At 38.2% G+C, this 26,714-nt stretch overlaps 1 protein-coding gene across 1 annotated transcript; it reads left to right on the forward strand.

The window, feature by feature from the left end:
* Positions 1–1,879: 1,879 nt before the first annotated feature.
* Positions 1,880–26,714, forward strand: LOC140236896 (tetratricopeptide repeat protein 39B-like). The gene is made up of 16 exons (XM_072316831.1): positions 1,880–1,887; positions 5,088–5,204; positions 6,511–6,539; positions 16,496–16,600; positions 17,050–17,258; positions 18,443–18,575; positions 18,890–18,989; positions 19,614–19,679; positions 20,843–20,951; positions 21,560–21,687; positions 22,413–22,574; positions 23,244–23,441; positions 23,908–24,025; positions 24,757–24,880; positions 25,680–25,796; positions 26,253–26,714. The coding sequence occupies exons 2-16, from the start codon at positions 5,133–5,135 to the stop codon at positions 26,506–26,508; spliced, it is 1,926 nt and encodes a 641-aa protein (XP_072172932.1). The 5' UTR covers positions 1,880–1,887; positions 5,088–5,132; the 3' UTR covers positions 26,509–26,714.

The raw sequence follows: 26,714 nt of genomic DNA on the forward strand, positions 1-26,714 counted from the left end.
ATACAGTCATAATATCGGATTGAATGACACATAATGAACAACATTTCAAATACTTAATGTACATTTGCATTAATACGTGCAACTACTGTACAGAAAAGTTAAGCCTATTTCACAATCACATGTACATAATAAACACTCAGACATGTAAAACTATATCAATTAACAGACTCGTTGCGCATGTGTGTGTAGTATTCACAACTTAAGTGACGCTAATCTGACTTCTTCTTAAGAGCCGAGATAAAAAAAGAAAAGAAAAAAAAAGACTGATGAATTACGTAAATTCAAGATGATTGTGTACGTCCGCGGGCCGGTAGTCAGGATTTTCAAGGGGGAGGGGTGAGTAAGAATAAAAAGATCACGAACTTCTTGTAAAAAAAAACAAAAACAAACAAACAAACAAACACACTCACACAAAAAAAAAAAACTGCATGGGAGACTAATACTCCACGTCATTTTCATACCCCATACCGGGTGATGTTCGTTATTCCAAAGGTTCGTTATTCCTGAACACAATTCACTATCCCTATTAAAGATGTTTTCATACGGTCTTTGCCTTCTTTCTTATCTTTTGATTATATCATTCTAGCAATTTCCCTTTCTATTTTTCTTTTTATCATTTGTCTTTTCTTTATCGTCTGATCGTATATTATTCCTTGTTTTCTTTTATCATCTTCTCACAATTCTATTCTTTGTTTATAAGCTGCTGCTCTCTTTCTGGTGTTATTTTATCACTCTTTCAATTTCCATTTCCATCCGTCTTTGTTTTTTCTAGATTCACTATCATGATCTTTGTTTTCTGTCTTATATTTCCTTTTTATTCTTTGTTCTTCAATTTAAAGTCTCTTTCTCTCGCACACACAAATATCCCGCCGATCATTCAAGGTGAGATCTCATCAGTGTAAACTCATGAAAGCGCGTTTCATCTACTAGTATTGTATTTCACTTCATTAGGTTTTTTTTTTTTCCTTTGGTATATACGCATTTGTGCATCTGTAATTTCAATATTATTTTGATTGTTAATGAGAGGCTCGTTATCAAAACACATTAATTTGAAATAATGGGCCTTTCAGAATTGTTTGTTGTTGTTGTTGTTGTTGTTTTCGATTTTTATTTATTTCTTTCTTTATTTCTTTATTTCTTTATTTTTTTTTTGGGGGGGGGGGAGGGGGTGAATACGCATTCGACGTAATTACCCGTCCCCTGCATGGCTGCCTGCCTCCTGAACTACTGCCGCTCGTGTCCATTAACTTAGAAACTTGGTAGGACCTACCACTGCTTTTGTATTTCTTTGTTCGCCTTTCTTAAAAGTTGAATATTGATATCAAACGATATACGAGAGACTATATCATAATTCAACGCCACAAGGGGAGAGTGGGGTGCGGTACAGTAACTTTTTGTCAAACCGCCACATGACGTTAATACTGCATGTGATCTATTTAAATGACATCCTACATGGGCACCACCGCGCCGCATCCACACTCTTTTGATGTGGCCGGCGTTGTCCTCCGCTGCTAGCCGTGCGACAACCTTTGCAGTCGTTTGGTTTCGCTTCGGCTATTTGAATTGCGCTTCGTTCAATGCATTCACTTTCGTCCTTCAGTTGTAATCGGCCAAGTACTAAGCCTATGTAACTCTCTTGTTACTGAAAGGTAGTGTATCGCGGTGTATGAGGTGGACGTGTATACTGTGTGTACGCTATCCCTTTCGCTCGTTGAACAGGTGCTGTACATGGTGATGAGAGATTCAACCCGTTCTGGATGGATGCCATGCGTACATAGAAAACAAGGCCTCTTCAATGGATTCACTGCAGCAGTGATGCAGTAATTCCGAACTAGTACTGCCCGAATTATCCATGAAATTATAGGAAAGAAGCACATAGTTGTAAGAGTAAGTGACTAGCATTTGCTTGTTCCTTTCTGTTTGCAGTATCCCAGCGGTGTAACTATTTCTAGAGGTACTGTTCTGTCTGTGTGTAAAGTGTGTGTGACGGCGAGCATGCACGAACGAAGGGGTTAGAAATTTATATATTTTATTAGATACCGCGGGTACCGATCCGTGCACAACAAACAAACTGTGCTTTTTATCCCCCATGCTATAATTTAGATCTAGAAAACTAGCTGTAGTAACGATATTTGTTGAATATAGTCCTACAAACTGGGCCATGAGGCTGGTGATATTACCCACCACAAATTTCTGAATTTCTGTAATGGACTGATATATTTATTATTTTGTTTAACAACAACAGTGCGAGTTACTAAAATCTACTAGGTCTATAGGGTCTAACGTTATTAGGTAGAACATCTAACAGTATAAAGTGCCGTTATGGCCATGGGATGGAATAGAATTCATAGAAAGTCACTTTCACTTGCAATCAGCAGAAAGGTCTGTAAATTTCCTTATTCTGTTGAAGTGTTGAACAGACGCAGTAAGATTTTGACATTTTGGTATTACCAGACAGCGATTAATTACTCCGGACGCATACATCTCTGCGTATATGACACTCAAATAATGCGCGCCTGCGTGGGACTTTGTAGACTATAGACCGAATCGGGTTCGTTGAGGGCAGCAGACAATTTGTGGCAGTGGGCGCAGCCATTAGCTCATTTTGCGGTGTCCAGCCTACCCCCCTCCTCTCCCCCACCCCACGGGCAACATGTTTATCGCGCACTTGTAACAAAGGTTCGCGCACTAAGCAAGCATTCGCGCACTCGGTACGAGACGCCCATTGGCTAAAGCAACCATGTATCAGTTTTTCATTCCGTGCGCGTGCTAATGTAGGGAGAGGGGTGGGAGAGTGGGAGGGGGGGGGTCGGCTGAGACACCGCAGTACTGGTGCTGCCCATGCCAAAAATACACATAGTACGTCACAGAATCGGTCAATAGCCTATAGCCTTCTTTAAAGAATGTTGTGTAGGCGGAATTCGCCAAAGAAGTGACACAAAATTTAGACTAGAAATTATGAAAAATTCACATATTGAACCTCAGATTTAATATAAGAAGATGGCAGTTTATTACAAGATTTTATCACGTAAATTTTTCAAAATGTTCATGTTCAACCTTTTATCTTACAATATGAAGTTTGAGCCTTATTTGCTGTTTTTCCCTTAGTCGTCTGCTCGGTATGAATGTGTAGGCCCTACAGTGAATTGTGGGTATGTAGGCCAAACTGCCCCTGCCGCAAATAGGCATCCTGTCGCAAACAGGGATGATTAATTGCTCTACATTTGAAATTGTACTAGTGAGAACTATTTGTCCTCTATTTTATGTGCTAATGTGTGGAAATTTGCCCTCTGTCGCGAAGCTCAGGTATGCTGTGCATGCAACAACAGCCAGCGCGCACAGACACATGCCTACATACGGTGCAGCGATCATCCTTTAATTTTACGTGTTAACGTATGGGAATTTGCCCTTCGTCGCGGAACCTCTCTGCGACAAACTCTCATCAACAGCACATTTTCATCACCGGGAGCTCAAGTGCCCGGATGCTAGCGGTTTGTGTGTATTTTCTCTTGGTGATTGACCGGAGTGTGTACATGTAAAGTCAATGGCGAAACCCGGAAGAAGAAAAATACCCACTAATATTGCCCGCTGGAAACTGGTGGTTTCCTGACCAATCAAATTACCAACTACAATTGCCCAGTACAATTGCCCAGGTAATAATACATTTTTAGCTCACCTGAGCCGAAGGCTCAAGTGAGCTATTATTGCGATCGCTCTTCGTCCGGCGTCCGGCGTGCGTCGTCCGGCGTGCGTCATGCGCAACTTTTACATTTTCATCTTCTTCTTGAGAACCCCTTGACCGATTTTCACCAAACTTGGCAGGTAGCATCCCTAGGGGGATAGGATCTCAATTTCTTCAAGTGGGCACCATACCCCACCTGGGGGGGGGGGGCCCAGAGGGGCCCAAACCCCCCAAAATTAAGGAATCTTAAAAAATCTTCTTCTCTAGAACCAGGAGTGATAGAGCTAAGTTAATACTATGAATTAGTACATTGATGACTATAGTTTCAAGTTTGTTCATGGCGGAATCAGGGGTGCCCCCCTTGGGACCCAGGGGAGGGGGGTGGGGAGGGGTTCTAATGGGGCCCTAATTGTACATTTTCATCTTTTTCTTGAAAATGCCACAATGAATTTTCAGCAAAGTTGGCAGGTAGCATCCCTAGGTGGAAAGAATCTCACTCCCATCAAATGGACACCATGCCCCACCTGGGGGGCCCCAGGGGGCCTAAATGTGGACCAAAATTGTAAATTTTCATCTTTTTCTTGAAAACCCTATCACTAATTTTCACCACACTTGGCAGGTAGCATCCCTAGGGGAATAGAATCTCAATTCCATCAAATGGGCACCATGAGAACACATCACATGCATGCACACATATTTCAAATCCATGAATGGATAAGATGTTTGTGTGCGCATGCGCTGGCCGTAGTATTCAGTCTATGTCGCTCTCCCAAGGTCCTCTCGACCGAGTCACATTCAGTCATCAATTCGAACAGAAAGGGACTATTGGCAGAACCAAACGTTGTCCGAAGCCTGTTTTCAATACAACTTAGTTGGTAAGTCTTCAAATTGAAGAAATTTTTGGATTTGGACTGACTGTTACCCGCGATACTAATTCTTTCGTGATCCTGAATGCTTCAATGCGAAGCCCCATTACGCTGTGCGTATGGGGCTGCTGGTCGCTGTTAGCTATGCATATGGGGCTGCACGGTGCTGGTCGCAGTCGGTTGTTTCGTATAATACACATACATTGTACTATAATTTTCGCCGCGGTACCACGACGGCTCTGGTACGAAACCATTATTGCATGATTACTAAGACATGAGAGCACTTTGGGGCGAGTAATTCTCACAGACAACGTACTTTAACCTGAAACACAAACCAAGACAAGGAAATTCAGGGAAACTTTTGAGGTACCAAAACTTTTTATTGTCTTTAATAGGTTTAGTGATATTGGAATGCCCTATAAACATTAGAAATTTCTGCAAGGTGAACATTTTCATCTATCCTGTCAGAGTTCTGTGGAATTGCTTCTCATATATTGCAGTTTTCTTCATCTCCCTCCCCCTCCCCCTCCCCATACAAGTTGTTAAATCAGTTGAACAAGGCAGGACTAGCAGATCAGTGGATAATGGCATCCAGGAAGAGCAGTGCCAGTGCGGGGCAAGCCGCGGAGGATGGGTGCAGCAGTGATGAAGAGCAGGTGAGGGAATTTTCTTCAAGTTAATGCCAGTGTTAATTATGTAAAAATGGAGGCAAAAAGTGGCTTGAATTTGTTCTTTCATCCCCGTACCATGAAGGCAAAGAAAGCAGACTTGCCCAGATGTGCAAGAAGTGCTTAGAATTATATTTTGATACCTCATGAATGAGTGTCACAGTTATTCTTGTAAAAAAACAACAACAATGGTATTGAAGCAATTTCTCCTTCAAAGGCAAAAGTGAAGTAATAAAGTTATGCATGATTGATGGCCCAGTTATAACTGGATGATTCTTTCAGATGCTTGCTGATAGCATGTTGTCTTGATGACTTAATTTATACAAAAACTATGCAAAAAGTTGGGAATTTTGGATCATTCACCTACAATGTCACTGATTGTATATTTTACTGCTGAATATATATATGCCATGTATTTTGAGACTTGGGAATTGTAAGACCATTAGCAAGCCATTGAATTGCAATTGGGAAGCGCAGTGACAGAATGAGGGAAGAGTAATGTCCTTTTTCTGAAGAAATAGTTGTGATTTCCCTCTTTGTAGACAATAGTCTATACAGAGCACCTGACAGTGCTTTTTCGCATGTTGTTTTAAATTAAATGCAAATATCAGATAACTCACAAAATATGCAAAAACAAGAACACGGCCAAATATTCTATGTATGAATAGTAGATAGAGTCTAAATAGGAGAGTTTGCTGTACGGTAAATTCCGTTAAAAATACTGATAAATGTACAGGGATGATGACTGACAGATCTGTACAGTGGTATATTATTCAAATAAAGAATAGTGCTTCCACAATGAAATGATACAGACAAAATGCATTTAAGCCCTACATGTGTATTATTTTAGACCTACTTGTACATGTACAACTTGCAAATGTGGACAGTTTTTTTTTTTTTTTTTAAATTCTGGTTAGTGATAAGGTTAGAGAAAAATTAGGGTTAGGGTTAGGTTTAGGGTTAGAATTTGGGTTAGGGTTAGGATTACATATTGTAGGTTCAGGATTAAGACTACCGTAGGGTTAGGGTCAGAGGAAGGGTTCGGGGTAATTGCCCTAGACCTATATTGTAGGTTCAGGATTAAGATAAGGGTTAGGGTCAGAGGAAGGGCTTGGGGTAATTGCCCTAGACCCATTTTAATATGTAGTTATGTTCTGCCCTAGACATCCGTACCAATGCAGAAGAATCAAATTAATCCACACATTCCACAGTGTCTGACGTTTGCCATGTCAAGTATGAACGTGACAACACCCAAGTGTTCAAATGTTTATTTTTCATGGATTTCCTTGTGCAGTTCCAAGATGCTATGGAGACATTCCAAACGTGAGTACCCTTCAATTGCTCTCTTCCAGGATATTTGATATGTACTGGTACAAGGTATTATGCACAGGTTGAATTCATAAGCTGTTTTTGTATGAAGTTTGTTGAACTTGGTGACTCTTATGAAGAGGCTAATGTGTTCATTATGTGTTGAAAATTCAGATTTATGGATATATTTATTTGGAAGAACTGGGCCCTGTTTTATCAAAAGATGAAATCAATTTTAGATTTCCTTACCACACAGGCTGCCATAGACTTACTGTTGAAATCAACTATAATCAATTTTAACTCTTCATAAAACAGGGCCAAGGTAACAACCTCTTTCATCCGCCATAAGTGCACAATGCATTTTTTTTCTTTTTTTTTGGAAGAGTCCAGTTGGCATGCATAACATATTGCTATGATAGGTAATCTTCAAGCAAGCTCTGTGGTTGTCAGAAAGCTGTGTATGATTGTAATAGATTATGTCAGTAATGATGTCTGTTGGCCACAGCAAAAAGGGACCAAAACAAAACAAGTACTACAAGCTGAATTTGGTGATGTGCATCAACTGTAGCTTGTTAAACAGCTCCCCATCCCCATCTGATGTGTTAATACACATACAGTATAAAATGAGTGTTGATGTTGAGAGTATGTGATTAATGTATTCCTTGAATCAATTTCTTGCGTGATACAGAGTATTCAATTCAAAGATACTATGTTGTGTAGCCTAATGTGCATTCGGATCACATGGATTTCTGAGATACACGTATGTAGGCAAACTCCAGCGTGACTAGTGTGGCCAAAGAAAATATTGTTTTCCTTCCTCTGATTTATGAATTACAGAATGTCATTGGCTATATCAAGCAAGAGAACAAGTATGATAAGTCGCCTATAAAGAACCAGAAGGGCGCTATCGCATTCTAAGATTTGAGCATAAATGAAAAAGATGCAATCAATTTTCATGAAAGAAGTTTATTTAATCAAAAGTGGATAGATTGGTTCAAATGTATTGGGTAAAATAGCACCATTGCAGTTTTGTTAACATTTTACTGAAAATGAAAATCTAAAGTTGACACCAGAGTGTAGAGAAGGTCGAGCTCCACAATGTGATACCAATAACTCAATACCCCCCCCTAAAAAACAAACAAACAAACAAACAAAATGCGTAACGCCCTTCTGGTTCTCAGCTGAGGACATATGGGAAGACATTAATATTTAAGTTCCTTGTTCCGTTTTCAATGCGCATTACTACAATATCCTTAGCTACATGAAACCAGCAATGAAGGAAAAGTGTTGTACAGCTGTAGATGTTGTAAAATAGTGTACTGCATATTCTCTAATATCACTTGTCTTTGTTTATTACAGAAATGACCCCCATCCCCCCCCCTAACTAAGACTAAGCTTAAGTACCCTAAATTGAAATGGCAAGTCTCTCTATGTGGTCATTCTTGTCTGTCGTGTGCATGCAACATTTGATAAAGTTGGCATGGGTGTGTCATTGTGTGTGCTAGAATTTTCATTCTCATTTTCAACACATGAAAATGAAGAGTAACAACCTGCTAGTCATTTGCATCTGTGGATATTGTGTCTGTAGAACACTCCTCTGTGAAATTGAATTCTACTTTAATGATTCAGAAATTCATCTTCATTAACCCATTGTGTACCACGTTTATTTCATTCCATAGGTATTTGTGTGAATTATGTGCATATTTGACTTGCTGGCACAGAAAGGGTTAAAGAGCTCTCTGTTTGGTATCTTTGCAAGAGACTACAAAATTGGATATTAACAGCATTCTCTGAGGGCATTCGTCTTCTTGTTCTTAGCAACATGTTTGCTCTTGTAATTCAGCACATTATATAGTAAATTCACAAAGGGTTCGGTTAGTAGAAACATGAATCATCATGAACATAACCTGAGCCTAAGATTTCATTCATGGTTTTGTGAAACATTTGAGTATGATGTAGAAAGCCTAGATGTTCTATTTTGTGGACTACACCCAGTTCCTTCAACCTAAAACCCATTTACATATAAGTGTAGCCATTGATAACTCATTTCCACACACACTTTTGACCCATCAGTTTGCCATGTAGCAGTCAGTCACTTTCAGCCGACTATAGATTTCTGGCAAATGTTGTGGGTGCCCTGAAATACTACAGCGGTACACATAATCCTTTAAAAATGTAATCAATACACCAAAGGTTTGTTACGCAATGTGGAGGGATTGACCTCTCTTGAGAGGCAGCCACTGAAAGCCTTTATCTGGTACGCACATTTTGATACGCCGTTCTGGCGTCTGTCTGACTGGCGAGCGACAGTGTCCTTTTTACTGTCTTGTTTTGCAATGCGCATATTATGTAGAAGGTCATTCGTAAGTCCAGATCACTGTCTGTTGTTTGGAAACATTTTGTCAGGTATTGTTTATCAAACCAACCAGTGACCTTTTTCTCCTTCTTTTGTTTTTTGTTTTGTTTTTGTTTTTATTTTTGTTTTTCTTGCTCATGGATGACAAAGTTTGTGACTGTTTCACATAGGCAATTGATGGTTATTTGTATCTATCCAGAATTAGTTTTGTGAACCTTCGCTTCAGGTAGCAAGCTATTAAAGCACAATGCGTTTTGAAACCGCATGTGACCATTTGACTCAAGGATGTCAACTTTGCAGCTGATTGTCTTTTTTTTTTGGGGGGGGGGTCTGTCATGAAACATTATTCTTTGAATGAGTAAAGTGCATTTAAGTGTATGTGATTTTCTGTATAATGATTCCATGATTTTATCTGAGGCCTTTACTGCTTGGCATGAAAGGTTCAATGTCAAAATGTAGCTTAGTTTAAAGCTGGTGTTTATAAGTTTTACTTGAATGAGACAGTTTCACACTCATCAAACCTTCTGTATCGATTAAACCTTCAAGGATAACAGATCTGTTTATCTCTTTTCAAAATAAAGAACCACTTATACACACATCCTGTGATTTTTTTTTTATTAGTTTTGTTCACAAATAGACTTTGTTTTTCTTTAATTTTTAACAAAGGGGATTGCTATCACATGTCAAGATTTTATAATCTTTATAGAAAAAATGGAAGAGAATAGAATTTTGAGTTGTGAAGCATGTGATCAGTTTTAATTCGGTTCTGAAGAGTCACTTTGGTTGCTTTGACACAATGTGTGGCTGATGAATTTCTGAGGAAATAGAAGGGAATTCCACTGACCTGTCAAATCATTTACAGTACTGCTCAGCAAATTGGCAAAGCCACACCACTTGGCAAATATGATGATCCATTGTGTCAGCATTCAGAACTTTATCAGTGCTCAGTGTGTCATGCTGATCAAACAACTACCCTTATTGTAGACCAACTGAAAACTATGCTGGCATGATTCACACTTGGAAAGGTTCAACATTGTACTAACTGAGTATTACGTACAACATGACAGCTCGACTTATCAAGGAAACAGGAAACGAGTCAGTGTTATCACCTGGCCACTTTTGGATTTCAGGTGTGCATGCTTGCTTTAAAGCCTCGTGAATACGTTAGACCCGGCTTTGCTGAGGCCACTCCGGTCAGTTGTACCCACGCCTTCTCTGGCATGACTCAGGACCTTGGAGTTGATCAATTAAATTAGAAAGCTGGAGTCAGATTATATCAGTACCATTCCACCTACAGCTGTATTCATGAGCAGTGAGACACCCCTGCGTGTACCAATTTAGAGTAGAAAAATCTAATTCCGTAAAATCACCTATGCCATCTTTGAGAAGGATTCTGCCATTGAATGTCTGTACCTGCAGGGGAAGTGGTCGCAAAGGAGTAAGTTTGGTCAATTGTACACCTACAATTGTATGTCTAGATCTGTGATAAATGTATGTAGTGGTAAAGTGCCAATGTTAAAAATAGCTCCACGGCTGTAAATGTGAGTGACTGACTAATTGATTCTTTCCCCTAATTCATTGATGCTTGATCATTTATTAGAGGAGGAGGTCGAAAAAGAAGGTATGCTGTACATACTGTAATTGTAATTGTATGTGTGTGTGTGTGTGTGTGTGTTCATTAATACATATTTTAATTTTACAACATGCTTTTATTTTATTTAATCCCTACCATTGTGTGTTTTGCTGTATGTCTGACATTGTTGTTGCACATCACACATCTCTTTGTGCATTATAATGGTGAACTTTCAACTTTGATTTTGCGTTTATCTCTCATGAATCATATTTCTTTGTCAGTGAAATATAATAGTCTGAAGTAATTTTCTTTTTCAAACATAAGAATGCTAGGACACCTGAGTTTGACTACTTTCTAGATATTGATTTTGAATAATGGTAATCTATGACATGTAAGAGGCATATTTTCCATATCTGAGCCAACTGCTTTTTATTAACAAATACAGCTGCTATTATATAGAATGAGAGAGCTAGTAAACTTCTGTGTGGAAAGACATTTAACTTTCAGTGTGTATAATATCTGTTTTGCAATAGTGCTCATAAAGACACTTGGCTAGGAATATTCATATACCAGGTACTCATTTATGCACATCCTATTGCTACAGTTTCTCTTCTACACCTTGGTACATTGTGAAAACTTTTTTCAACGTAAAAAAGACATAATAACGAGAAGCTTTATCAGACATTTAAAAAAAAAAAAGAAAATTGTCTTGCAAAAAGTAGGGCTCAACACTAACTTCTTTCTCTGTTGGGCCCCCCCCCCCCCAAAAAAAAAAAAAAAAAGAAAAAAAAAAGAAGAAAATATGTAGTGGGCCAAAATAAATGGAAATTAAGTAAAAATTCGTTTTGAATTTTTTCTTCCCAATTGAACCACCAAAATATAGCCTTTAAATTGTAAATTTGGTGGCCTGACATCCATTACTTCATACTGTGAAGTCCTGCCTAAAGTTAAAAAAATATATATATACTTGTAGTTGCAAGCTCATTTGAAACATACAAAGTTTGTAAAGATTAAAAATTGCTGCTAGCTAGGTTAAGTTATTTAATCGTATGTCATTGCCAAGTACTTTGTGTTAAACTTTTTTTTTTTTTCATTTGTCTTTGTGCCCTGCAGTATAGCATTGTTCATTGATGGTATCACAGTGTTTCATTCCCTTGATTGATAACCTTCCGTAGCACACAGTTATTCTGTTTGTAGAGCTGTTGTGTCTCAAATCACATCATCCAGAATTACTTTATTTTTTTTCCCACCAACATTTCTAAGCTTAAATAAAGCCTTTGTTTTTCTTTTTTCCCCATGTGCAGCAGTATTTTCCCCTTTTCTAAACTTTATGTGGAATATCTATTGAGTGCAGTGTTTCTTCCCTTTATATTTATTTATTTATTTATTTCTGGTTATCAAAAGTGCCTATTTAATGTGAACATAATAAGAGTAAAATTTACAATGGCAGAGTTATCCTACACTTTTATCTGAATTATTATCTCATAAACCTCATATTCCAAGTTTTTGAATATAATCCTATGATATGTTATTGATAATATATTCTTGCACTGTACTTTATTTTATGTGGCTTAGATTATACCATTACTTCATCATTTAAAAAGGTGTTACATAGACAATATGTGTCATTAAGATCTATATTTTATTTTATGAGGTATGATATATCATGGTTTTCATTTTTGTGAATGTAGATTTCATGGGTATGGAATGAAATTTGTATGGGCAATCTTGACTTGGTTTGTTTGTTTTTTTTTTATGCCTCCGCCACGAAGTGGTTGCCGGAGGCATTATGTTTTCGGGTTGTCCGTCCGTCCGTCCGTCCGTCCGTCCGTCCGTCCGTCCGTCCTTCCGTCCGTCCGTCCGTCCGTCCTTCCGTCCGTCCGTCCGTCCTTCCGTCCGTCCTTCCGTCCGTCCGTAATGAATTTTGTGGACAAGGTAACTATTGAAACCTGTTGAGGTATCCTAATGAAACTTGGCATGTATGTGTATTAGGGGGTGAAGTTGTGCCTATCAACTTTTGGGTGCACATGCTCAAGGTCAAAGGTCAAAAGGTCAAGGTCAAATACATAAAATTTCACTATTTCCACCATATCTATTGAATGCCTGAAGATATTTTCTTGAAACTTAGTGTATACATGTATTACCCAATTGAGATTCTCTGATGAAAGTTTGGGTCATGAGGTCAAAGGTCAAAGGTCAAAAGGTCAGGGTCAAATACATAAAATTTCACTATTTCCACCATATCTATTGAATGCCTGAAGATATTTTCTTGGAACTTAGTGTATACATGTATTACCCAATTAAGATTCTCTGGTGAAAGTTTGGGTCATGAGGTCAAAGGTCAAAAGGTCAAGTAGAAATAATAAAACTTCTTTTTTTCTCTGTACCTTGGAAAATTGTTCAAGGTATCTTCATGGAACATAGTATATACATGTACTGACTGGAAGTGATTATCTAGAGAATGTAGGGTTCATGGGGTCAAAGGTCAGGGGTCAAAGGTCAAGTGCAAGACTTCAAAATTTTACTATTACCTTCATATTTATGCAATGCCAGCAGGGTTATTTTTTTTACACTTGGTGTATGCGTGTGTAACCTAATAGAAATTCTCTGGAAAGTTTTTTTTTTTCTCTTTTTGCCTCAAAGGTCAAAAGGTCAAAGATCAATTGAAAGTGCTGAACTAACTTTTTCCTCCATATCTCGGAAGTGGCTCAAGTTACCTTGAAACTTAGTACATATTATGCATGTTCTACCTGAAAGTAATTATCTCATGAATTTTAGGGTCAAGGGCCAGATGAAAATGGTAACAATTTACTATTCAATTCAGAAATTGCACTTTTTCTCCACGCCTGTACCTTGAAAATTACTCAATGCCTAAATGTATGAATGGTTCAAAGTCAAGTTAAAGTCCTTAAATCCCTAGATACATGCTCTCCTATTCATCCAATTAAACCTACGTCGAGGAAGGTGAACATTCAACACATTTGTGACAAACTTGTCATTCCAATATTTTGCCAATTTTGTGAAAATGTAATCACACAGTGTCCACATGTACTATCTAGACCTATTGGGAAAATCATGCATTATGGCGGAGGCATACCAGTCGCCAAAGCGACATTTCTAGTTTTACTTATTTTCTCTGGGGCTTTTCTTTTCATTGGTCACAAAGGATTGCATTATCTTTTTTTTAATTCTGTTTGCATGATATATTCATAATCTGTTGGAGAAAATTCAGCAATCTTGATCTGAAAGAGCAGTGCTTGATGAAAAGTATTCTACATGTATACTTTGGTGAATGCCAAGTGGCTGTTTATCCCATTGAGGATGGTTTGATTTTGCTACAACACGCATTTCCCATAGACATTTGCCTGAGTATACTTGGGACTCATCTTCAACGGGTTAAGGAAGGTTGTTTTCTATAAGTAATTTGATACAAAAGAGGCAATGCAATACATTGTATTTACATGGAACATGTTTGCTCTAAGAAAAGTTATAAATCTGATTCATGGAGCGTTCACACCTCATGCATCAAAGAGGAATAAGTTGCAGAGAGAGTGCAAATTTTGGAGCATTAAAGTGGGGGAGTCAAAAGCATCGCACCAGGACAAGTCTGAAGTATTGATTTAGCTATTAAGTGATAACGATATTTAGATAAATTTCCTAGAAGATAGATTGAATGGCAGAAAAATTTGTTTACCATGCTAATGGAAGCTCTTAAAAGAGAAACTGAACTGTACTTTAAATACATTTGAAAAACCATACTCCCTTCAGTCTGTCAGAATAATCTGCTTTACATTTATTGCTTTCATTTAGTTTTTGCTGCCTAATTTGTGATGTTTTTGACATGACCAGAATCTGATTACATGTACCAGTACATTGTACAGGTCTTCCCCTTCATTTTTTACCATGCCAGTGCCATCCTTTCTTAAAGGGTGTGTACAGTTCTGGTCGAGGTGAAGATTTAGCTTTTAACATTTTGTGAGATATTCAGAAACCACTCTATGAGATGTCAAGGAGCATGCAGTTCTAAAGGGTATCAAAAGTTTATTCGATGAAAATCGGTTTTGAAATGGCTGAGATATCCAAAAACAAAGTGAAACAAAGAGATACTAATAAAGTTGGGGCATGTCGCCTTTTATTATTAGCACTTTTTAGGATATCTCAGCCATTTGAAAACCAATTTTCATCGAATAAATGTTGAATCCTTCTTAAAATTACATGCTCTTTCATATTTCATAAGAGGCTTTTCATTATCTCACTAAGGAATGTTCAAAACATGAAACCCTACCTCAACCAGTACTGTACAGTCCCTTCAATAATATTTAGTTGTAGAACTACTGGGGTCTTTTCCATGATGTTGTCATAACTTCCATTGTCAATGGTTAGATTAAATAGATTATTGTAGCGGAGTTGTTTTTTACCTTTTTTTTGGGGGGGGGGAGGGGGTGCAAAAGCTATTACTCGGGTCTAGAAACAAAATTTCAACAAATCTCACTGTTGTTGAAATGAGTCCCATTATAGTGGTAAAATATGAATATTTGTGGATCACACATCTCATAATTAACTGTTTACAATGAGGCCATTCTTCATATGGGGGAAATGAGATGAGATGAAAAAGAATTTTTGGCAGTTTTTATTTTGTGAAAGTTCACTCCCCCCCCCCCCCCTTCACTACAGATTTCTTTGTTGAAGATAGATACAATGTATGTGGTGCAACTCGAAAAATATACATTTCTTTTGTGTGACTTGTAAAAAAATGAACAGATTGAACCGAATTTTTGGTGTCAATTCAGCAGTTTTGAATTTTGCATGTTTTTGTAATAATTCACAGAATGAACGGGTAGCTGTTGTGTGGATGGAAGGAAAACTTTGAAAAAAGCTGAAGACTCGATCTGCAGTGCAAAATTCTCAGATAATCTTGACATTGCATTCTTCTTCATCTTTTTTTCTTTTTTCAATTCGTGCCTCTGCACAGTCTGTGGGTTGTGTCTCGTGATACACTGTACTTGTCACAAAAATAGTCCTGAGAAGAAAAATTGTTCATATGATGTTGTAAACCAAGTGAAATGCTTTTGATGTTGATCACACATGTTTGTCTCATCCCAGTGAATTGACCAGCCCATTGCTTTAGACAGTTTTGCATTTAAGTAATTTCCTAAATCCTGTATACATGGTGTCTTCTTTTACATAGACAATTAAAGTGCTTTCTTAAATAGTATGTAAAATGTGAGTGTGTGTCCTTAAGCAAGGCTCCACACTAACTTTTATTTTTGGTGGCCCAAAGACAAATATCCGACCTTTTTGGTGGCCCGACCAGGTCACCAAATTCTTCATTTTTGAAATTTTGGTGGCCCGACGTGCGTTTTTGGTGGCCCCGGGCCACCGGGTCTCCGTTAATGTCGAGCCCTGCCTTAAGTACACTCTTCCAAACTTTTTGAACTTATATTTACTTTAGTATATTAATACATTGCTCTTGTGCTATTCTTTCCTTTCTATTGTGTACATTTTGTATATCAAGTCATGAAAAACAAATGGCAAAATCATTTTGCATACCAGTCATCATTTCACTCTTTTTTTAAAAAGTGCAAGTTTAGCTTTACGCAGGATAGAGGTACAGCAAAAAAGTTGTAAATTAGACTAGGTGAACCACCTTTTATAGTTGGAGTCATACAGTTTAGCTTTAATACCACTATACACATTTTGCCAACTGAGAAGATATGGTCTTGCAAAGCAGTTGGTTGTAGAATCAAAGATATTCAGTGAAACAAATATGCAGGAGTGTGCTTTCCTTCAGTGGTGTTATGGCAGGGCAATCTTGATAAGGTGTTAATGTTGCAGTTACTCTGCGGACGGTGCACATAATGGCAGTAGTGTTAACCGATTAATCTTCAATTATTTAGGGTAAGAGATGTACAATTATTCCCTTTACAAGACTATGGACATCAGGATGGTCAGATTTTAGTTAGCCGAAGTCAAAATGAGATGCTATGATTTGTGATTTTCATCCAGTCTCTTCTGTTTTCTTGTTATTTGAAACCTTGGCAGGGTAAAGGAGATGGATCTGGCTACTGCCATTGAAGAGACTACGGTGGCCCTCAACCTCTTTCTGAACAACAAGTTCAGTGAGGCCCGCGCAATATTTGAGCCATGGTGAGTTGAAGTCGTGCTTCCTCAATTCATCTGTTGACACCTCCATTTCCTAGATTGCTCTTTACGTTTCTGTGTGTGTTATGTATTATTTTTTATCTTCAGCTTCATTTGCATACTATCATGCAGTACTTAATGATAATTCTGTATGTTTCGAGTGGTATTTTTGTGTAACATTTTTTCAACATAATACTGCATGTAACAGGACTTTTTTAATACAAAGAGATTCAGGATGCAAGATTCAAGACCAGCGATAAAGTATTATTTTCAAGATTTTTGACTTTATGCTCGACTGAGATCAACTACAAGTTTGTCTATTCATTTGTTTTCCCTTTGTTCTATTCAGCATAGTCCATGTTAGTTGTATATGATATTTCAAAATGTGTATTGACATTTTTCCGAGAAGTATGATGCTACCCTTCATCTCTTTGAAATTATGTGCCCCCGTGTAGGTCTCATGCCAGCATCTACCATGCCCTGGGCCACAGCACTATCAGTTACCTGCAGGCAGTGATGACCTTTGACCCCTCGGACATCCAGGAGTCCATCCGGCTGACCAAGAACTCCATCGAGGTGGCGGGGCGGTTCAGGAAGAAGCAGGGCGTGGTCACCTCCATGTCCAAGATGGTGTGGAAGCCCAACTACAACTCCTACACAGATGGTGAGGCAGTCTTTTATACCCCGTTCACACTGAATTTAACACCTCCTTCAGACTGACATCTTTAGCTTACTTCACACTGAACTCCCAGGATTAAAGAGAAAATTATTTTAAAGTTACCATCTTTTGGCTTGAAAACATTTTTTTTTTCTTTAAGGGAGTAACATATGAGGATTATCATTTTGAGCATGGCAACTTTAAATATGTTTGCAATAGGTCTTTATTTTTCAATTTTTCTGATTTTATCCTGCTGACGGTTATCAACAGGTGTGTTTCATTCTTGACTCCATCAATACAGTGACAGCAGACTCAAATGAGAGCAGACAGTGTTAACATCTGCTCTGGTGTAAACCTCTTTTGTTTTTTATCAGTTCTGGCCAAGCGGGATGATAGACAATGCAAACATTGCAAAATGTCTTTATCATGTGAAGTGATGCACTGTAGATAGCTCGTCATGTTTGTTCTTTTTGTTTGCCCTTCCATGTTGTTCTGTACTTTGATTGTAGCACAGGTGACAACTGATGTACTATCTGTCTCTTCAAATAGTCGTGTTTCCTGTATCCTTGAATGTTCATTGTGAATTCTTGTCTAAAGCTAATGTTACTCTTTTCCAATCACAGCAGTATTTGATATCTTTGCAATGTGATTTTTTTCACCTTTTCTGTAGAATATGTTTGTCAAGCAAGTGTATTTTCAGTCTTCTGCGACATGTAAACTCTCGAGATAGTCTTTTTTTCCTCTGATCAGTTGTTTGTAATTAATTCTCTGACTGAATTTCAACGAGCAATGAGATTAAAAGAGCCAATCAAAAAGTAAATATTTAACCATCTTTTTTAGTTGTTTGAGGTGTTAACTCATTGTTTTGTGCTGAGTTTCCCTACCACATACATGCAGTAGACCTTTGTAAACTTTTAAATGAAAAAAAAAAATCATCATAGAGCAGTGAAAAGCTCTTGTCATCGAAACTAAAAAATGCCACTAGGCAACTTATGATGGAAAACAGATTCTTATTATGTCCTCTGCAGTTTTCAAATAATTCCTGATGCTTAAAATGAACTTAATAGTTATCTGGACTTGAATTCTTTTATATGTATCTGTATAAATGACCAAAGTTTATCTGCTACCCAAGCTAAGCTTGTTGAAAACATGCACAGTATCAAACATGGTGTAATTTTGTGTAACAACAGAGGAGGTTCACGCAGAGCTGTGCTATGCAGAGTCTCTGCTGGAGCGTGCCATCCTTTCTTTCATCCAAGATGACAACCTGATCAACTTCATCAAGGGGGGCCTCAAGATAAGAACGGGTTACCAGTCTTACAAGTGAGTTCACACATCATTCATAAATACACATCACCATTTGTAAAAGAGTGTAAGCATGTTTATAGTACACTTCACTCTAAAAGGCACTGAAATGTCTGATTTGTCACTTTCAGAACATGAATTTCTGAGCAAATGTCTTTTTATGTTTTGCCCGAGATAAAACATAATTAAGATTATTCTTTTCAAGACATGTTTAATAGTGCTACATTGCTCCATAGTTGGATTGCATTTATAATATATTTTGTCCAATGTAATGAGCCAAGGAACCATGAAATAAACACTGACCAGCCTTGAAATTATGTTTGTCCCTTCAGATCTTGTGTTCAGATGCTGGAAAACAGGAATTGGTCATCGGCAAGGTCGAAACAGCAGTTTGAGAGCGGGGTCAAGTTTGGTGTGGGCACATTTAACTTGGTATGTCATCAATCATCAATACATGTATTATTTCACTACATAGAATAACATTTGCAAATCTTTACATTCAAATGATGGATTAATCTAGAAATAAATTAATATTTTCCAACATCTTGAAATATTTAGCCTTGAAATTTTTAGCCTCATTCTAATGGTCACAGGATGACATAAATTAGTTTTGCTAGCTGTTTAGTGATATGTGCAACCTACAAGCAAGTCAAACCTTGTGCAGAAAATAAACAAAGATTGGAGTGGCCATGATCTTAAATGTCATTTGACAGAATTGGTAGTAGATGATGGTGGTGACAGCAAGCAGAAAAATGTTCATTGTTCTGAATTCTAATGAAAAGAGGACCTGGTATTTGTTACTTTACACTTGTTGCACATTACAAGAGTATGAAAGAAAGTTTTTTTGGACCTGTTTCATTGTGAAGGAGGGAATTAATGTTATGTTCTACAGCTATTGCGTAAACTTCATTTCTTTGTATTTCTATTTGAATAGACCTTCCCCTTTGTAAATTTTGGCACCTCTGTCAAGTTAAACTTGTAGTATGGAACATAGGACACATAAGAGAAAGGGTGTATGAATATGCTTATGTTTTGCAATCGTTATTTTCATTGCAGTGTATATCTATGCTACCAAAGAGGATACTGAAATTACTGGAATTTGTGGGCTTCTCAGGAAACAGGGTAAGACACCAGCTATTCAGCTCCTCTATTTCAGTATATTCCTTGTATAGATTCAAATGAAAAATATGTCTTTCATAGAGTATCCAAATAGACTCCCCTCCAAGCAAGATGAATTTAATGATTGTTTCCATGTATTATTGTTGGAGTTGACACCTTTTGCAGTTGCTTGTTGTGGCATGGCACTGTCATACAGAATAGAGGGTTTTGTAATATTTCATCTCAAGCTACAAAGATCAGTATTTCTTGCGAGGAATTAGGAAATGTTGTTTAAGATCTACCTAGTTTAAAAAGACACAAGTCATTATTTGCCTTTGCAGCATTTGAAGAAGACTAGTTTTGGATAGAGAAAGTGCTCATCTTTTTACTTCATTCTCTCAGTCAAATTTTGGCCCTTGGTATTTATAGAGAAGGTCATTGGGGTTGTGATAGTTTGATGTAATGTATTCTGGGTTTGTTTTACATGCAGGTGTTTTAATACTTTTTTCCTGAAAATAGCACTATCTAATGTAAATGCAGCCGAGAACATTGCAACATGATATGCAACTTATCTTTGCTCCTTTACATCGATCATGTTATGTCTGACACTATTCAAGCAATGGACTGACCCGCAAATAGAAAAGAAGAGAGAGAAAAGAAAGAAGAAATTTTTGCTGTGGAAAATTTGTTTGTGCATGTCACTTGGCACATAACTAGTGCAAAAATAAGAGTGTGAAACTTTTTGGGCTTATTGTTTTGCTGTTTTTGGATATGTGTTTCTCTTCGTGTTTGCTAGTCCAGTAGCTTGAGTGAACTTGCTGTTGTTATGCGGACCAGTTGCCTTTCACTATAGTATGTGCTGCCAAAACCCTTAGCCCCTGTGGTGACAATGACCTGTTTTAAGTGCTTGCATAAATGTTGTGAATAAGATTAAAAACGTGAAATTCATCTTACCTGACAGAATGCTGAAAGTGTTTTGCATGGAAAATTTTCACTTTTGCAGTACTTTGTAGGTTCACAACGCATCAAAATTTGAAATGATGCAGTTAACACATCAGCAGAGGTCCTTCTTTGCTTCTAGTAGACATTTGATTTATACAACTGTACTTTCTAAGCTACAACATCTGTGACATGTTTTACATGTAGTACGAAATAGCACCATGGCGCACATCTCTTTTCTCAAACAGGTTAAGGGGTTGACTGACCTGGAGACCGCCTCCAAACTGCCCTGCCTCAGGTCCCCTATATGCTCCATGGTCATTATCAGCTACCATTCCATCGGCACATACGTCTTTGGTGAGTCTTGACATGCTGTCTGTAGGAGTGGCATAGAGGTTGTGTAACAATGATGCCTTTTGTGTATTTTTTTCTCTTCAGTATTTTATCTGTTTCTATTTCACTCATTGATTTATTCAAAGATTCATCAAAAATAATTTAAGAGGTGAATGAAGTGTTCCTTTTGAAACAATCGTAAGCAGTGAACAAAATTCAGCAATGTAAGGATCAATATCACAAAGCAAACAAGAATCTCTCTTATCCCTACATCCTTAACCCGTTGAGGACGAGTCCCGAGTATACTTGGGCAGGTGTCTATGGGAAATGCGTGTTGTAGCAAAATCAGTCCGTCCTCAAAGGGTTAATTCCTCTCTCTACCCTATATGTGAGCATTCTGCAATATGTACACACACACACACACAAAGCTAGGGTGAAAATCACTTGACCTCGTCTACCAATTCATCAGAATACAAAAGTATGCAATCAGAGAAACGCAAAATTTTCCCAAAGTCACAATCTCTTTACTACAGTCAAGGCCATGCAGAGTCCCTGACGATGACAATATCCACAATGATTGACGGATTCTATTAACAAGCATGTCATATGTCTCTGTGATCATTGTTATCTAGGCACTGCTGATGGTGACATCAACCTAGCGAGGAGGGTGCTGGAACCCTGTCTGGAGAAATACCCCAAAGGTGTCATCTTCCTCTTCTTTGCTGCCAGGATAGAAGAGATTTCCGGCAATTTGAATGCGGTCAGTGTCAAAGAGAAGAATACAGACAATGTTATTGTCACAAAAATTGAGGGGGTGGGGGTGATGGATGGAAATGGTCATTTCTTGTCATTTCCTTTGAAACTAAAATTTGTTTGTGCATTTTTTTGTGACCATTTTATTTTATTTTTTATTTTTTATTTATTTTTTTTAAGGCTTATGCTATGGTGCTTTGCTGCTCACTATGTGTTCCCAAAACATCAGTGAGTTTGTAGTCTATCTCAAGACCAAGACCAATCTTTTTGTTAAAGAGTACACTGTATCTGCTGAAAGATATCCTATGTTTTCCTGCAAGCAAAGATAGTGGTCTTAGCTATCAGTGCAGCTGTGTTCTCGCTTAAATTCTTGTTAGGATCAAATTACCATTGACACATAAATCACCTTAAATATAGCGATTACTGTTATCTGAAAGGATTCTGTATTCAAGTCTTCCAGTTATTAAAATGTTTAATGAATTCCTTCTATGGAACATCTTTCACTCTTTATTTCTTTCTTACTTTCAATTATCATTCTTTTCTGTCCTCTTTTCTCCACTTGTATTAAAAGCTTTCCTTCATTCTTCCTATCTTTCATCATTTTCCTTTCCGTGTCTCCTCTCTCCCTCTCTTTCTCTTCCTGTGGCTGTCTATCTGTCGAGCTCTCTCTCTTTTTGTCTGGCTCTTTGACAAAATTCTGTTTTACTATTACAATGATATTCTTTCTCCTAGGCTATCGAGAAGTTCCAGGAGTGCATAGCATCCCAACACGAGTGGCGGCAGTTCCACCACCTGTGTTACTGGGAGCTGATGTGGTGCCACGCCTTCAAACTGGACTGGCAAATGGCAGCGCAGTATGCAAATAAGCTTTGCGAGGAGAGCAGGTGGTCAAAGGTCAGTTGTCATGATATATTGCAGCATGACTGCTTTTTATTTGTTTGTATCCTTACATTTTTCAGAAATATCATATAGTAAAAACAAAAACGAAAACACAAATCAAGGGTTTTGTATAACATTTAGGCACCTTTAAAAGGTCCTTAGTGAGTAGGTCACTGCTTGAATGCAAGTGACACTTGATGATATTAATGAGTTTGTGTGTGGTCATGGTAAAATCTAAAAGGGCACTAGGGTACATATAATTCTTCAGAAAGTGGATGGAGTTCATACCTTTTGCAAGTGAGCTGATGACATTCATACTTTTGCCACGTAAATAACATGTAAATCAGAGCAGCATTGCAAGGAGAGGGAGAAAGGTTCAAAATCACAACTGATTGACAAATTGCCCTTCATGGACGTTAGTAAGCACCAATTATTCAGTGTTTAAGTAGTAGCCATGACAAGTAGTTATGAACATACATCATACTTGGGTTGAATTTGAACCAATGATCTCCTGATAACTGGACAGGTGTTGCATCTATTAGACTACTGAGCTTCTGCCCGACAGCCAGTGCTGGTTCTTATCCTTATAACTAGTTCAGTATCATTCTTTAACATGACACTCGTATTCCAATGTGCAAATCTGTAATTTGAGTGAAATTTCTGTCTCCATCCAATTTCCACTAGGCCATCTACTTCCAGCTGCAAGCCAGCTTCCTCGCCATGTGTGAGGAGGAGGATGTGGAGAAGGTCAACGACCTTTTTGCAAAGGTCCCCACCCTCAAGCAGCGCATCGCGGGTAAATCCATCCCGATGGAGAAGTTTGCCGTCTCCAAGGCCAAGAAGCACATGGTGCATGGCACCAAGTATGCCCTAGCTGGACTAGTAAGCATGCTTTCATTTTTTCTTGCCATCTTTTTTTTTCCTATTTGGTATGTTCGTGAGGTTAGAGGTTACATCCTCTGCTTCTCTTTGTTTTAAACAATATAAACTTTTTTTTAATGACTCTTATTTTTGTCATCCTTGCATTAGTGCATTTTATCATTTCAGTGATGTCTTTCTTTTTGTGAGTGTGTGTGTGATTATGATCCTGTTTCCTTCACAACTTGAGTTTCTGAATGATTTATACAATACCAGCAAGTACTATTCTGGTTCGTTAAGGATTTATATACAAGTGTCTCATGGCATTCTACATACAATGAATTTGGCACTGTGTGGGTCGTAGCCAACCATGTTTGAGCCCATCTTTTCTCAAGAGGGGAAGAAGCATTTGTATGTGATGAAATTAAAATTAGTCACCACATGGATAGTGAGATAATCCCTGATTTCTGTGTTCTGTTTTTACTCAAAGGAGCTTGTATACATCTGGAATGGCTTTTCAATATTGGCCAAGAAGAAGGAACTGTTGGAACCATTTCTGCTGGTTACAGAATCGACTCTCCAACAGCTAAAGAAAACAAAGGGTAAGTGTCCTTCCATTTTTTTTTTTTTTTTTTTTTTGGGGGGGGGGGGGTTTGGGGGTTTGTTTTGTTTTGTTTTTGTTTGTTTTTTTGTTTTTTTGTTTTTTTTTGGGGGGGGGGTAATCTCACTTTAAAAAAAAACTCAGTGGGAGTTATGTTCATTGGAGATTATACCATGAGATTGATAAAGTGATGTGTCACTCACAAGAAAGTGGAAAAGTAGCACAAAGTCTTGTTAAAGGGTAAACTGGAAACATGATAAATGTCAGCTGTATAGACAGATGCATTATGTTTTGTAAACATTCTGTCACAATTTTTCCTTCTGCCAAGACAATGTCTCTGTCTCATAAACTTTTTTGATTAATGAGAAAGACAATGTATGTTGTTGTGACCTGAAGCTAGAACTGCAAGGCTTAATTTTCAAATTTTCATTCACACTTGTAAGTTGTAACGCATCATTTGCAGAATGAAATGGAATCACATTCAGAAAGATGTGATAACTCAATGAATGACCTCGGGCCATCAGATGGCAAATACATGTATTATGTCAGTTCTCATTGACAGAAATTAACCCTGCTCAATTTTCCTGCCCAGTTCTCGTTGCTCAGTCAGAAAATAAGCCCTGCATGTTCTGTGCTGGTTAGATGACTTCTTTGCAGATGCTTTCTGCACTTTTTATGCACTGCAAATGCGTATGAAATCTTTTTTTTTCTATCGTCCCATCCATGTTGCTGTGTCAGGCAACGGAGGCAGCACCTGCTACTGGGACGACTACAGCCTGGCCATGCTGTTGAAAGGGATGACGCTGCGCCACCTGGCAAGACCCTCGCAGGCTGAGCTCTGCTTCCAAGAAGTCATCAGCAAGTGAGAAACCTTGGAATTACTCCAAATATCCTCCAGAATTCCAGCTCTGCATTGCTTCGTTAATCTGTCATGTCCTTCGGGAATTTAGTGGTAGAAGTTGTCATCTTTCAATTGCTAAATTGCCATCTCTGAATTTCACTGCAATGTAAATGTGTGGACATGTCATATAGTCACATTCAGATGTAAACAATTGCTGCTACATACTGTTTAGATAATATGGAGTCTGAAACTAGTATGTTTTGATGGTATTCAGTCTCTGATTTTCTTCATTAAGTGTAAGGAAAATGTGTTTGAGAAAAAAAAAAACACTTTGAAACATTTTATGTAGCATTTATAGTATGAACAATATTTTGCATATGCAAACCAAAATATTGCCTTCAAAATATGCTTAAGGTTTATACGTTTATGTGTTTATTGTTTTGTTTCGTTTTTTACTCTGGATGATTATGGTTTTAGATCTGCCGAGGATGACATCCCATTTCTGTTTAAATCTCCTCAGTTTGTTTCCCTTGCGATCCTTTAGAAAAGCAAATGAGATCTCATGCCCACATGACAACAGGAATACACTGAAGTGAAAAAATGAAACCCATGCCCCCCCCCCCCACAAAGCAAAGCAAAACAAAACAAACAAACAAACAAACAAACAAACAAACCAGGGTCACTGTGTGATAGCATCAGACACATGTTCCATGTCAGATATGGCAATATGCTGATGCTGTTTGTTGAGGTCTTGCCAAAGAATGAGACACGTTCTCTCTGAGTTTATCTACATACCTCCTTTGCTCATTCTCTCCACCAGTGAAAAGGAGCTGGAGTATGACCACTATCTCGTCCCCTACGCCACCCTAGAGCTTGGCCTTCTCTACCTGCAGTATGACAGGCTGCCAGAAGCAAAGACATTCCTCACTCAGTGCAGGTGGGTTCAGGAAGAGTGGATTTGTCCAATTTTTTTCTAATTAAGATTGTGTGTAGAGAGTGATCAAGATTAAGGGGAAGTATTAACCAGCACAGCTGCCAACTAGTACTGTAAAAGTGCAAATTTTCATCTAAATAATTCTTTACGCTCGGCTGAGTAAGACAAATTCTGTATGTTTTTAATTCCAAGGAATCAAAACATTGAATAGTGCTACATATAACTACTAAAATGCAAGATGCACATAATTCCTCACACTGCATAAATTTCCATTTTACAGTATCTATACATGTACATTTGGCATGTTTTCCTGTTACCTAAAGAACAAAAATTTATTTTCAGTTTTCATTACGGAGTACTCCATAATGAATGTCTTTCTTGATGGATATTTTCCCTACCATGTGATTGTTTTGGCATGTTTGCATTCAACCCCTGGTTCTCGTTTCCTTTCCCTGGCAGGCATCACCACAGGAAGTATGTGCTAGAGAATAGGCTCCACTTTAAGATGCATGCCGCCCTGGAGAACCTGAAGACCAAGATGAGCAAATCCCAGAACGGGGTCCAGGAGCCCCTGGACCTCGAGGAAGAGCTGTCGGAAGAGGCCCCGTCCGACGGACCGGCCGACGAACTGGCCCAGGAGGCTGCCGCGGTGGAGGAGGACCAGGACTCCTCATCGGGACCAAGCACCTCTCCCTCCCAGGATACCTTGAACTGAGGATGGTGTTTCCATGGTAACGGAGGGAATGAGTGCATCATGTAGGCCTCTAGAGTGGATACTGAACATCTCCCCCAATGGAACAGGAGGAGGAGGACCTAAGTGAGGAGACTAGTGAATGTACTCAGAGCAAGAGAGGAATACTACAGGGTATACAGATATTAGCAGTGCTGTGTAGTTGATCTTGCAAGTGATTGATTTTGAAA

This window comes from Diadema setosum, chromosome 13 (assembly GCF_964275005.1).
Source record: "Diadema setosum chromosome 13, eeDiaSeto1, whole genome shotgun sequence".
In the NCBI taxonomy this organism is placed as follows: domain Eukaryota; kingdom Metazoa; phylum Echinodermata; class Echinoidea; order Diadematoida; family Diadematidae; genus Diadema; species Diadema setosum.

Coding starts and splice junctions, on each gene's coding strand:
- LOC140236896 (XM_072316831.1), top strand. CDS start 5,133: ATGGCATCCAGGAAGAGCAGTGCCAGTGCGGGGCAAGCCGCGGAGGAT. Junction 17,259..18,442: donor CTACAACTCCTACACAGATG/GTGAGGCAGTCT, acceptor GTGTAACAACAG/AGGAGGTTCACGCAGAGCTG. Junction 20,952..21,559: donor CATCGGCACATACGTCTTTG/GTGAGTCTTGAC, acceptor ATTGTTATCTAG/GCACTGCTGATGGTGACATC.